At 41.7% G+C, this 13,142-nt stretch overlaps 1 protein-coding gene across 3 annotated transcripts in view; it reads left to right on the top strand.

The window, feature by feature from the left end:
* The first annotated feature begins 6,896 nt into the window (after nucleotides 1-6,896).
* Nucleotides 6,897-13,142, top strand: part of KCTD18 (potassium channel tetramerization domain containing 18) — a 29,027-nt gene continuing 22,781 nt past the window's right edge. For 2 of the 3 annotated variants that reach the window (XM_049712326.1, XM_033430396.2), the window contains exons 1-3: nucleotides 6,897-7,052; nucleotides 9,425-9,660; nucleotides 11,226-11,437. In XM_049712326.1, coding sequence (XP_049568283.1) covers nucleotides 9,501-9,660; nucleotides 11,226-11,437 — 372 coding nt within the window. In that variant the 5' untranslated portion in view covers nucleotides 6,897-7,052; nucleotides 9,425-9,500. Of the gene's footprint in view, nucleotides 7,053-7,567; nucleotides 7,641-9,424; nucleotides 9,661-11,225; nucleotides 11,438-13,142 lie in introns of all 3 variants that reach the window. The other variant, XM_033430404.2, reaches the window with a different exon arrangement.

The raw sequence follows: 13,142 nt of genomic DNA, 5'->3' as shown, positions 1-13,142 counted from the left end.
CATATAACATATTCTTTGAGCTTTGTTCTCACCTGGTTTTAGTTTTAGGTCTACATTAAATATAGTGAATGATTGCCATCACGTCTTTTGATGAAGTTTTGCTACTTGGTTGAATGGAAATCACTTTTTCAAAGATTCTTCAAGAAAGGCTCATGTATACAAAATTCCCTGAATTTTTCATGTGAAAAACTCATTTTGGGGCTCCCCTGGGGGCACAGTGGTTGAGAGTCCACCTGCCGATGCAGGAGACACGGGTTCGTGCCCCCGTCTGTGAAGATCCCACATGCCGCGGAGCGGCTGGGCCCGTGAGCCATGGTTGCGGAGCCTGCGCGTCCGGAGCCTGTGCTCCGCAACAGGAAAGGCCACAACAGTGAGAGGCCCGCGTACCGCAAAAAAAACAAAAAACAAAAAACAAAAAACTCATTTTCTATTGCCTTGATACTTGAAGGACAGGTTGACTGAATATCCTTGATTTACACTTTTTTTCTTTGTGTTTTTATAAAAATGCTATTCCACTGCTGCCTTTCTTGTATGTTATTTTTGAGCAGGCTGGTCCCAGTTTAATTCTCTTGTCCTTGTCATTTCTTATCTTTTTTGTTTCAAGGCTTAGGTATTTTTTCTTTATCTTTGAAGTCCAATAGCTTTACTTGCATATGTTTGCGAGCTGACAATTCTGGTTTAATTTCCCCATGTAATTTATGGGTATATAGAATTATCAATATATCTTCTTTCACATTCTGAACATTTTTTGGATTTTAAATATAGTTCTGTTTCATCATTTTGTTTAGGCAGTTTAGGGACTGCCATTATTTGTATGTTTTTTCTTCTTTCTCTTTCATTTCAACCACTTCTCTCTGATCCTAATTACTTTTAATTCATTTTCATTATCTTGGTTATTTTTCTGCCTTTTTCAATTTCCCTTATTAAATTTTCACTTGATCTTATTTTCCCCAGAATCTTTGCAATTTATTCTTCACTTCTGTGATAATTTTTGTCTTTTACTCCTATTTTCTTTCCTGGATTCAACCTATTCCCTTCTCATTTCTTCCTGTTTCTTTGTTTGTTTCTATTTTTGAATTTTTGATTTCTGGTTCAAGGTGGTTTTTCATATTCCCAAAGTGGATATTTAATTCACTTTGGAGTTTGTGTTGTAGTTTGTTTTTTGTCTTTTTTTTCTGCTTTGGGTTAGTTTTTTTGGGGGGAAGCACTTTTTATCAGCAGAAGTTGTCTTGTTTTCTGTTTTCTTCTTATAATAGCTTTGTGTATATTTACTCTGTTTTCATCTATTCATTCCAAAGATTTTTGAATGGTTTATAAGATTTCAGGTTCAAGGGTGTCCTCTTCTGCAGTGAAATACTTTCTTAATGGATGATTCTTGTGTGTTTACGTGTATGTATGTATGTATGTGTGTGTGTGTGTGTGTGAGTGATATGGGCTAAAGATTGCATATTTTCACAGCTTTGGATCTCGTTTTTCTTACTTGACCCTAAATTTCCTTTTACTTCTTTTCCTCTTCACCAGGTTCCAAAATGTGCCTCTCCATTCCTTTTTTTCCCTTCGATACCAGAAGCAATGGTTTTCACACACTGTCACCTTGAATTATGTGCAGCTTTAATTTTTAAAAATACATAGTAAGTGCTTTGATCTACGACGGTTCTTTACCAGTATGTTAGCACAAAAGCAGACTTTCTCTTTTTTGTGGTTATCTTAGATCAATCATAGGTCCACCAAGAGCCGCCTTCTTTTTTTGTGGCAGGAGAATGGGACACAGCTTGCCAAGATTTGGTTTTTATTTTTCTACTTCCAGATAATTTGAAGTTTGGGCATTCTTAGTTATGCAGATGGCATGGGTTTTGTGCAGTTTTATTTGTTATCTATTCTGTATTCAGCGTTTTGGAGAATGATTTGGGAGATTCAGATTTACGCTGTGATGTCTGCTATTATGTTGGCTACCCAGGAATTCCACCCCTAGTGTTATTTTGATGAAAAATAACACTCTGCACAAGGAATTTTTAAAAGAAAAACAATGCAGCTTATCCAGGTTTTGAGAGTAAAGGGGCAACCAGACACCTCATTCTCTTTCCAATACCTTGTCCTGGGTTGGAAGGAGGGGGCTGCTTATGGTTTGGGAATCTTTTCCTAAAGGATGAACATAAAGTTGTTTACTCCTCCTCAATCATGACAAGTCCTTATCTTTCCCATTCCAGGAAGAACCAGAAGAGGAGGGTAGTCTTGAGTCTGATCAGGTCTATGACTCAGGCTCTGATTTATCTGGTGCTTCCTATCTCCCTTCCCCTCAAGCTCCTATGCATCAGAGTTAGGATTACCTTTTACTTCTGTGAGAGCTGGTGGAGGGAATAGTCACCCAAAGGCTTTCTTAATGCTTGGGTTCCTTATAAGACCTGTACATTCACTCAGTTTACCATAGAATTGGGAGCAGCCAGAGAGTGAGGTGACCCAATACTACTGAGCTAAATACCTGGGTTTTGGCTTCAACTTTGCACTAATAGAACATTAGGACTGTTCTCATCATGGCTTGGATCCCTGTTTACCTTAATCACCCCAATAGTTCCAAATCCTCAAGTTGTCCACTGTTATCTGGGGTCCTAGTCCTATATTGCCAGTATGTCTGCCCCTCTGAGCCAATCCCCCATTCTTCCTATTCCTCTTGAACACTTCCTCTGAGCCCTTTAAAATTCCCTTTTTTAAATGTCCCATCTTTCTTTTAATGCATGTTCTCTGCTCCTAGAGGACCTACTTACTTCCTCTGTAGCCTGTAGCCCTCTCAAGAAGTGACTGCTTTTCCTTCCACTCCCCACATACTTCAGGGCCAGGTTTGGTGTCCTCTCTTCTCCCATCACTGCTAACAAACAATTTTTCCTCCTTCCTTTTTCTAAGCCCTAGCTGATCTGAACTGTAGCCATCTGGACACAGTATCTCTCTTTGTCTCTGCAATGTAGTCTGCTAAGGTTCTTCTAATCATCCATTATTGATGACATTAGCTTCTGTTTCATCATCTTTCTCTCTACACCTGCTCCACTCTTGTGGACATTGCTATTTATGGGGAAACTCATCTAATAATAATCATTCATTAAAATTCTCACCTCCATTAACTTTTCTTCCACCCCATCTCTGCATGGAACCTTGGCATTATGGTCATTGAATGACCTCCAGAATCTTGAATTCAAGTGTGATATTCTTTGACTACTCCCTCCAATTCTTCCAGCTCACTTACTCTTGTACTCTTATTTAAATAATTCCTCAATTTCTCTGAGATCTCCAATCCATTAACTTCACTACTTTTTCACTATCCATCACCACCGTTATATAGTTATTTCCCTCCTTATCCAGCATAGAGTCCATGGTCCTCCATGGGACTCAATCACTTACAAACATCCTCAACTCTCACCCCTCTCTCCTTGTATTGCATCACTTGATTAAATCTCAACATTAACTGAGTCCAATGATCTACTTCCTCAGCAGCACCTACACTGAAGCTGTTGAGTGTTGCTGGGTAAAAGTCACATCACTGGGATGACTAGTTTGCCATCCATATGTAATGATTATAATCTTCAAACAGGCTCTAGTTCTCTCCGAGCAATCCTGTCATGTTTCTATAGAAAGTCTGCCCTTTCAATTTCTCAAGAAAACTAATTCATACATTATCCTCCTTCCTCAAACCTCTTCCACCCCTCATCAGCTTTACTCTTAGCCTCTGACCTTGCTTTAGACTTAATTGAGGAAGTAGAAGCCATTCAATCAGAATTTCCTCATTTTACCACTGTGAAATCTACCACTTTACCTGAACTGAAATCTATCTTGTCTGTTTTACCTCCTATCCCTGCTCTTGTCAAACAGAAATTCCTCCTGCTCTGGCTCCAGGACCCTTTTGCCTTCTCAAGCATTTCATTCCCTCAGTTGTCCCTCCTTCTCCCCTGCGTCACCAATCTCTACCTACCTATTGGATCATTTCCATCAGCATAGCCTGCTCTAGTGACTCTCATCCTAAAACTCCATCCCTTGACTTTGTCTCCCACCTCAACCACAGCCCTATTTCTCTCCTTCTCTTTCTTATCTACAGTTATATCCAGTCTGCCATCTCACATTCACGCTTCAACCCACTTTCCTCTGGGCTTGCATCCTTATCAGCGCACTGCAACTGCTCTTGTCAAGGTCACCAAGAACTCCTATATTATCAAATCTGGTGGACTCTTGATCTCCTAGCAGCATTTCACATAAATGACACTTTACTTTCTTGGTTCCTGTAGCTTCATACTCTCCGGCTCTCTGGCTCTTTCTTCTAAGCCTGAAATCTAAGTATTGGAGTCAGTGTTCCATCCTATTTCTTCTTAATTACCTGCCCTTTACGTGGGTGATTTCATCCAGTTCCATGGCTTTAAATGCTGATGCCTTCCAAATTCACACCTTCAGCACCACCGTACTTCACTCCTGTGCTCCAGATTCATTCAATGGCTATTTGATCTCTTTACTTGTATGCCTGTTTAACATCTCAGTCTTAATAGTCTAAAATACAGCTTCTGATCTCTCCCATAATTCACCATTTCAGTAAATGGCACCATCATTCAGCTGTTCAGCCAACAATTTACACATAATCCTGCATTTCCCCTTTCCCTCATATGTGGCAGCCACGAAAACGTACCTCTCAGATGTCTGATTACAGGGAGCATTACTGACTGATGTACTCCACATACTGTGCTCTGAAATCTATCACCGTGTTCTAGGCTGCACTTCCCACTGACTGCTCCCAGCCAGTGACTGAGTATGGCAGGGATACTAAGGCAGGCCTATTCCTAGGAGACATAAGGCTCCTTTGATGAGGGACATTGGCTTGAAAACTCCTCATTGGCTTTCCTGAAACTTTCTTGAACTACCTCATATCCACTTTTCCTAATTTGCATCTAGTCTAAAGGCTCTCTCAGTCCCCTTCAGACCCCTCCCTAATTTTTTCCTCACAGGTGTCTCCCCATTAAACTTTTTGCAGGTTTAATCTGATCTTGCTGTCCACTTCACAAAGAACCTGAACTAACACATCATAGCTGATCATCAGCAAATTTAATGTCATTTCTATTTCCTAAATACATTTCTTGCACTCATCCACTTCTATCACCATCACCACTTGAGTAGAAGCTATGCCATTTGTCCCCTGGATTCCTGCAACAGCTGCCTACATTCATTTTATGCCTTTTCAATCCATTCTCATCACAGTAGCCAGAGTGAGTTTTAAAAAATATTAAATTGATCATGCCATTTCACTGCTTAAAACCTTTTAATGGTTTCCCATATGCTTAGAGTAAAATTTAAACTACTTCTGCCACAAGATGCTTTAAAAGCTGGTTCCTGCCTCTCTTCTCAGCTTCATCTCTTATCACCTTCCCCCTGGTCCCCAAGCTCACCAATCTCCAGACAAACTAGTGTCCTTTCCCTTCCTACAAACTGTCAAGTCCTTTCCTGCCTCAGGGCCTTTCCACTTGGTCTCCCTTTTTCCTAAAATATGCTTCCTCCATCTCTTCGGAGGATAGGCTCATTCTCATCCTTAGTGCTCAACTTAAATGTCCCCTCATCAGTGAGAACTTCTCCCAAGCCATCATCTCCATCCAACATTATCCTATTTCCTCCCAAGTGGTTATCACTGTCTGTAACTATTTTGCTTAGTGTCTGTTTCTGCCACTTGAACAGGAGTAGGCAAATTATGATCCACGGGTGGCCCACGCTCTAAGAATGGTTTTTACATATTTAAGTGTTTGAAATATTTAAGAATATTTCATGACACATGAAAATTATATGCAATTCAAATTTCAGTATCCATAAATAAAGTTAGAACGTAGTCACTCTCATTCGTTTATGTATTATCTATGGCTGCTTTAACACTACAACAGCAAAGCTGAGTAGTTATGTATGACCCATAATATTTAAAAATATTTTATATATAGATATATAAAAGCCTAAAATATTTACAGATAAAGTCTTCTGACTGCTGCACTAGAATGGAAATGCCATGGGACATTAGGTCAGGGACATTGATTGTCTTGTTCAGTCCTCCACTCCCAGTGTCTGGTCCATAGCTAGTGCTCAGTAATTGTAGGTTGAACAAACCTTCCTCCTCTCCTGGGTACTATCAATATCTGAGGGGTTTACCTCTCACTGGCTTATTCCCTTCTAAGACACGGTGAGAAAAATTAGGAACCAATTATTATTGAGTCTGGGAGAGTACCTTGAGAATAGGACTGTGTTTTATTCATTTTGAAATACCTAGCAAAGTCTCTTGCACAAGGTAGGCTGCAGCTGGAAACCAAAAGAACTCTTGGGGTTACTGTTAAGAGGAAATTAGTGCACGCAAAGCATTTAGCAGAATCTCAGGGGTACAGAAGTATTCAATAAAGGTTTGCTCCTGCCTCAATTTTCCTTACTGTAACAGGAATAAAAATATAGGGCTGTCACACAGACTAAATAAAACAAGAATGCTCTGTGTGAAACAGCTTTGTAAGCCACAAACACTATCCAAATGCACAAACATTCAAGTGCAATATATGAATGACTCTTGGCATTGAGCAACCCAGTTTGGAGGGAAGGGCCCTCCCTCACCTAGAAGTGAAAAGACCTAACTCATCCTAACTCTTACCGCTTATTAACTGACCCTAGACGATCGCAACTTCGGTGCTGTTTTCTTCATGTGTAAGAGCCGCCTCTGAACGGACAAGACCGTCCCTCGGGGATCCAGCCTGCGTCTCTCTGCGTGTCCTTTCCTTTCCCGGCATTGTACCGAGACTGCCAGACCTCGCGCCCTCCCCAAAGTAGGCGGCGGCGGCCGGAGGTGGGGGAACCAGCCCGGGGGCGGGGCCCTGGAGGGGCGTGTCCTGGGCGTGTCCGGGGTGGGGCCTTCGTCTCCCGGCCGTCGCCGCCAGGCTGAGACGCGCTGAGGCGGCACTGGAGCCTCGCTGCTACACGAGTTGCCGAGCAGGCGGGGAGGCGCTCACTTCCGTGTCGGGCCCCGTGGCGTCCGGCGCCCTTGCCAAGGGCCGGGCGGGCCGCAGGTCAGTCGGGGAGGCCGCCTACCCCGCCCATCCCCTGCGGAGGAGCGGAGCGCCGGGTGGGCCGCGGACCCGGGAGGCGGCAGGGCGCCCTGAGGAAGGGCCCGGGCCGCGCTGTTAACACGGGCGCCCGGGGCTGCAGGCTCGGGCTTCGGGCCGATTCGGGATCCCAGGACCGCGGGGAGACCCCCGCGGGGCTTTGTGGTGTCCCAGCCCCTCACCTCTCGTCCCGCGTCGTGGGAGTCCCTTGAGCGTTTCTCAAAGTAGTGTCCGCGGGGGGGACTCCCGACCCCACCTAAGACTTTCTGAACCAGAGTCTATGTCGTGGTCCGGGAATCTGCATTTTCAGCAAAGTGTCCCTGATGGTTTTGGTGCAGGTGGTCACGGAACCGCGGGCTGGGCACTGTCGACCCAGCAGGGAGTGCAAGTGGGTGCGTTTGAAGGTGGGGCCCTGTGACTGGCCTTGAAATGGTGATGGTCCTCTGCCTTAGGGGTATCTCTTGAATCCTTGCGCCTAGGGTGCTGCTATGTTCCTATTGCCATCCACCGGAGTCTTCAGACGGACAGACGCTTAGTGAGTGAAGTGCCCAGGTCAGGAGCCTTAGGAGTGAAACGGTGCTGAAGGAGTCGGTGTGGGGTGCAGCTGGAAGAACTTGGAGTTGGTCCTGCTGACCTGGATTGGGGCTGACTCCACCACTTATGGCAGGGCAGCCCTAGCCCTGCACACATTACTGTTTCTTTCTCCAGTGTCCTCACCTGTCAGTAGGGACAGTAACTCCTACCCAGTAGGGCTTTTGTGTGAATGAGGTAATGTCTGTCAAGTGTCTCCTACAGTGGCTGGCACATAGCGTTCAGTAAATGGGAATTGTTAAGGGTGATGCTAATTTAGGGGACTAATTTAGTCCCCCAAATTAGGGATTAGTCAAGTGGAATAATATGTGGACAGGGGTACAAAGTATATCTGGGACAACTGTGCAAGGATTCTAACTGGGGGTGCTTGGGAAGGTCATGTAAGCAGTGAGGTTTGCCTGCAGCTTTGAAGAATAGATAGGATTCCAGGGAGCTGGTAACAGGGACAGCGTGAACCAGTTCCATTCCAGGCCTCAGAAGTGGTTCTTTCACATGGTTCATTGTTGGGCTGCTCCTTGGACTTTTAGGCAGTGTAGAAAGTCACATTCATAAGTGGGTTCTGAAGGCTGGACTGTTGGCCCATAATAGTTTCTGTCTACTGTGTTTCACACACATGGTGTTCCTCAGACTCTAATGGTCTCCTTCTCTTATTGGAAATTGGCTAAACTGGAGCATCTATGAAAAGATGCTCAAAGTTGATGGCAAAGTGAATGGCCATGCATGTAGTTGAGCCTATTGGTAGCCATTTTACACTTGCTATGAAATGTGAAGATACATTGGGAGGACACTTTTCCTCAGGGTATTGTTTTAGGTTCTGTAGGAATGCCACAGTCAGCTGTGGTTCATCTATCTCCAGAATGGATTAAGAAATAAAATCCTTAAAATGTCTCTAAAGGTTCAGCTATTTCAGAGGGAAGAAGCCACATGATTGAGAGATGTCATCTGTTGTTCTTCTGGACCAGTTTGGCTTTTGGTATACATGGAATTCTGATCTCAGTTGATAAATTATATATTCCTTAGTTACCTAACTTAAGAATTACAACTACTGTTGTTAATAATTTCTGCTCTTATGTTTCCTTAAATCTCCAGAGCCAATATAAAGTCCTTCAGTATATACCCTCTTGTAAATTTTTATATTATTATAGATAATATTTATCATTTATTGAGTACTTACTCTGAGCCAGAGACTGTTCTATATGCTTTTTATATTTTCTGTCAGTTATTCCTCTGATAGTCCTTTGAGGTAGGCATCATCCTTCCCTCCAATTTAGAGATGGGGAAACAGGCAGAGGAGGATAAGCATTTGCCCAAGGTCCCAGGCTAGTAAGTGGTAGAGCCTAATAGCCTGATTCCATGCTACATGCTGTTCCCCTCTGCAAGTCTACACAGCTCCCTCAGACTTACTGTAGTTTAAAAAGATATGTGAATACTGAAGATCATAAGCATGCCTCACCTTTGCTTTATATGTAACAGACAATGCATTATCTCATTTAATTCTTTAAACAGTCATTTCAACAGCTCTGATTTGGTTGGTAATACTTTATTATCATTTACAAATCCTCTGAGCCAGAGTTTTCCAGCTTCTCAGCATATCTCAAACTTCTTTTGTATTACATTAAGTCCTTCGATTCAGTATTGCCGGTGCTGAGGAATTTGTCTTAAACCACTTTAGAATGTATTTATTTTTATTACCTATTTCATGTATTGTTGGAAATGTCAATGGTGATTGTCCTTTGTTTTTACAGAGGGGTACTGTGACCACCATTGTTTTGCAGTTTCTGAAAGTGTTTCGAGGCAAAACTTCAGGTGTCGGAGAGACCAATGGAAGGTCACAAGGCAGAAGAAGAGGTGTTGGATATTCTTCGACTGAACGTGGGTGGCTGTATTTACACAGCCAGGCGGCAGTCCTTGTGCCGCTTTAAGGACTCAATGCTGGCATCCATGTTCAGTGGTCGTTTTCCTCTAAAAACAGATGAATCAGGTAAATATCTAAAGTCTGTAAGCATTATCATGAATGTTCATTAAAATAGGAGTCTAGTTTAAATTCCCTTTAATTTTTCTAATTACAACAGAATGTATTAGCTTACTCTGTTAATTACTGAGATCATTGGGACTGTATGGAGATTCATTAAGTACATGGAGAAATTAAATACCAGTTTCTAGAATCTGTGATGCTGTCGCTAAAAGTTGACAAAAAAGTGAATGTGTGTAAAGGCCAACCATCACCTAATTATGGGGATTAATCATATTTTGAAAGTTGTTCCATTCATACAACTCAATGGGTAAAGATATTGAGCCTGATTAAATATATTAGCTTCTCTCTGTGTTCTTCAAGTTAAAAAATGTATTTCTCTGAAGAAAGGAGCTGCCCTCATAGCTGACAGGGCAGGTACTGTCAGTGTAGAATTAGTGTTAAACTCACACCTAGTCCAGCTGCAGAGCCTTGTGTGGGCAGATGTGTATGCCTAAGAAAACATCAGTTCAGTGATACCGTCAGTCACCCAGGACTGAAAATTGGTGTTTCAGAAGAAACCGTAAAATACAAGGGTTAGGGTCCTGGGGCCACTCTCTGCTTTGAGTGCTCTGGGGTTCACTGAACCTACTACTGGTGGTAAAGAAACTTCAGCAGAGCAAGTAAGGCTTTTTGTACATCTTAGGCATTCTGGGGCTCGTAGAACCCACTCTTGGTCTGTGTTAGAAAAAAGGGATTGAGGAGCTCAGAGCATGAGGGGCTGTCAGTAACCCTGGGTCTGGAGAGATTGCTTTGCCAGATGAATGGCAGTTGGAAGAATGGAAAACTCACTGATGTCTGGTGCCCAGGACTGGATGTCCATCTGGACAGAAAGTTTGTTGGTATAAAGGTGGTAAGCAGGGACTGAGTTGTTTCCTCTGCCCCTAAGTTTTTACCTTCTTAATCCCGTCTTAAACTAATCAAGGGAGGAAGGAAATCATTGAGTAACCTCACACAGAAGTGTTTTTTTGTTTTCTTAATTCTGCTGAATTGTCTACAAAAAGTCTTTTATCATAAAGTAGTACCAGTATAGCATTTCTTTTCTACAGTTTCATACAAAGGAACTAACCTAATAAGTCTGAACAAATGGCATGCCCATAGCTAGGAACCCAGGGTTTATTTGTTGGCAACACTGCAGGTCGACTTGTAGGGTCACTGACATACAAATGCTGGACCTCATTATACCCTCATTAGGGAGGAACTCCATACACCTTTCCTGGCCCAGCTGGGTTGAGATTAGTGGTAAGCTTCTGTTTCTACCAGCAGTCTAAGGTCTCCATGGCTTTTGCAGAGGCCATAGTGGGAATATAGTCCTTGATTTCTAATGGAACTCAGAATACGTTTTCCTTGTAGGTGAGAATACAGAGGCTCCCCAAATTTGACTAAACCTATTTGAACACTAGATATTAACTTTCTTTTGAGAAAGAAACATTTCTAATTGTAGAGGTCTTCAGTCTAATTCTAGTTTGACATGTTGAAATTTTACCGTGGTCATTTGTATCTATTCAATCATTTTTGAACTGAATATTTTCTAGGGGCTTGTGTTATTGACCGTGATGGACATCTATTTAAATACCTTTTGGATTATCTTCACGGAGAAGTTCACATTCCCACAGAGGAGCAAACCCGCATTGCTCTGCAGGAAGAGGCTGATTACTTTGGCATCCCTTATCCGTACAGCCTGTCTGACCACTTGGCCAATGAAATGGAGACATATTCTTTAAGGTCAAATATAGAACTTAAAAAGGTCTTGGCATTTTCTTAATTTTACAATATATGTATGAATGTTTATCTAATATTCATTTATTATACATTTATTATGCACAAAGCAGTGTATGTTATTTTGTATAGCCCATGTTGTAACATAAACCAAAATGAGACCGTTATACTTCTTACAATATTTTTTAACTGTATTATATACCTTTATTTCTTTTGTTTTGAATTTTATTTTATTTTATTTTTTTATACAGCATGTTCTTATTTTTCATTTTATACATATTAGTGTATATATGTCAATCCCAATCTCCCAATTCATCCCACCACCACCACCACCACCCGCCACTTTCCCCCCTTGGTGTCCATACATTTGTTTTCTACATCTGTGTCTCTATTTCTGCCCTGCAGACCGGTTCATCTGTACCATTTTTCTAGGTTCCACATATATGCGTTAATATATGATATTTATTTTTCTCTTTCTGACTTACTTCACTCTGTATGACAGTATCTAGATCCATCCACGTCTCTACAGATGACTCAATTTCGTTCCTTTTTATGGCTGAGTAGTATTCCATTGTATATATGTACCACTTCTTCTTTATCCATTCGTCTGTTGATGGGCATTTAGGTTGCTTCCATGTCCTGGCTATTGTAAATAGTGCTGCAATGAACATTGGGGTGCATGTGTCTTTTTGAATTATGATTCTCTCTGGGTATATGCCCAGTAGTGGGATTGCTAGGTCATATGGTAATTCTATTTTTAGTTCTTTAAGGAACCTGTATACTGTTCTGTATTGTGCCTGTATCAATTTACATTCCCACCAACAGTGCAAGAGGGTTCCCTTTTCTCCACACCCTCTCCAGCATTTGTTGTCTGTAGATTTTCTGATGATGCCCATTCTGACAATGAGGTGATACCTCATTGTATTTTTGATTTGCATTTCTCTAATAATTAGTGATGTTGAGCAGCTTTTCATGTGCTTCTTGGCCATCTGTATGTCTTCTCTGGAGAAATGTCTATTTAGGTCTTCTGCCATTTTTGGATTGGGTTGTTTGTTTTTTTAATATTGAGCTGCATGAGCTGTTTATATATTTTGGAGATTAATCCTTTGTCCATTGCTTTGTTTGCAATTACTCTCTCCTATTCTGAGGGTTGTCTTTTCGTCTTATTTGTAGTTTCCTTTGCTGTGCAAAAGCTTTTAAGTTTCACTAGGTCCCATTTGTTTATTTTTGTTTTTATTTCCATTACTCTAGGAGGTGGATCAAAAAAGATCTTGCTGTGATTTATGTCAAAGAGTGTTCTTCCTATGTTTTCCTCTAAGAGTTTTATAGTGTCTGGTCTTACATTTAGGTCTCTAATCCATTTTCAGTTTATTTTTGTGTATGGTGTTAGGGAGTGTTCTAATTTCATTCTTTTACATGTAGCTGTCCAGTTTCCCCAGCACCACTTATTAAAGACACTGTCTTTTCTCCATTGTATGTCCTTGCCTCCTTTGTCATAGATGAGTTGACCATAGATGCGTGGGATTATCTATGGGCTTTCTATCCTGTTCCATTGATCTATATTTCTGGTTTTGTGCCAGTACCATATTGTCTTGATGACTGTAGCTTTGTAGTATAGTCTAAAGTCAGGGAGTCTGATTCCTCCACTTCCGTTTTTTTCCCTCAAGACTGCTTTGGCTATTCAGGGTCTTTTGTGTCTCCATACAAATTATAAGATTTTTTGTTCTAGTTCT

The sequence above is a fragment of the Orcinus orca genome, chromosome 7 (genome assembly GCF_937001465.1).
Source record: "Orcinus orca chromosome 7, mOrcOrc1.1, whole genome shotgun sequence".
Classification (NCBI taxonomy): Eukaryota; Metazoa; Chordata; class Mammalia; order Artiodactyla; family Delphinidae; genus Orcinus; species Orcinus orca.
The sequence above is the reverse complement of the archived record's forward strand: the minus strand, read 5'-3'. Positions and strand labels throughout refer to the sequence as shown.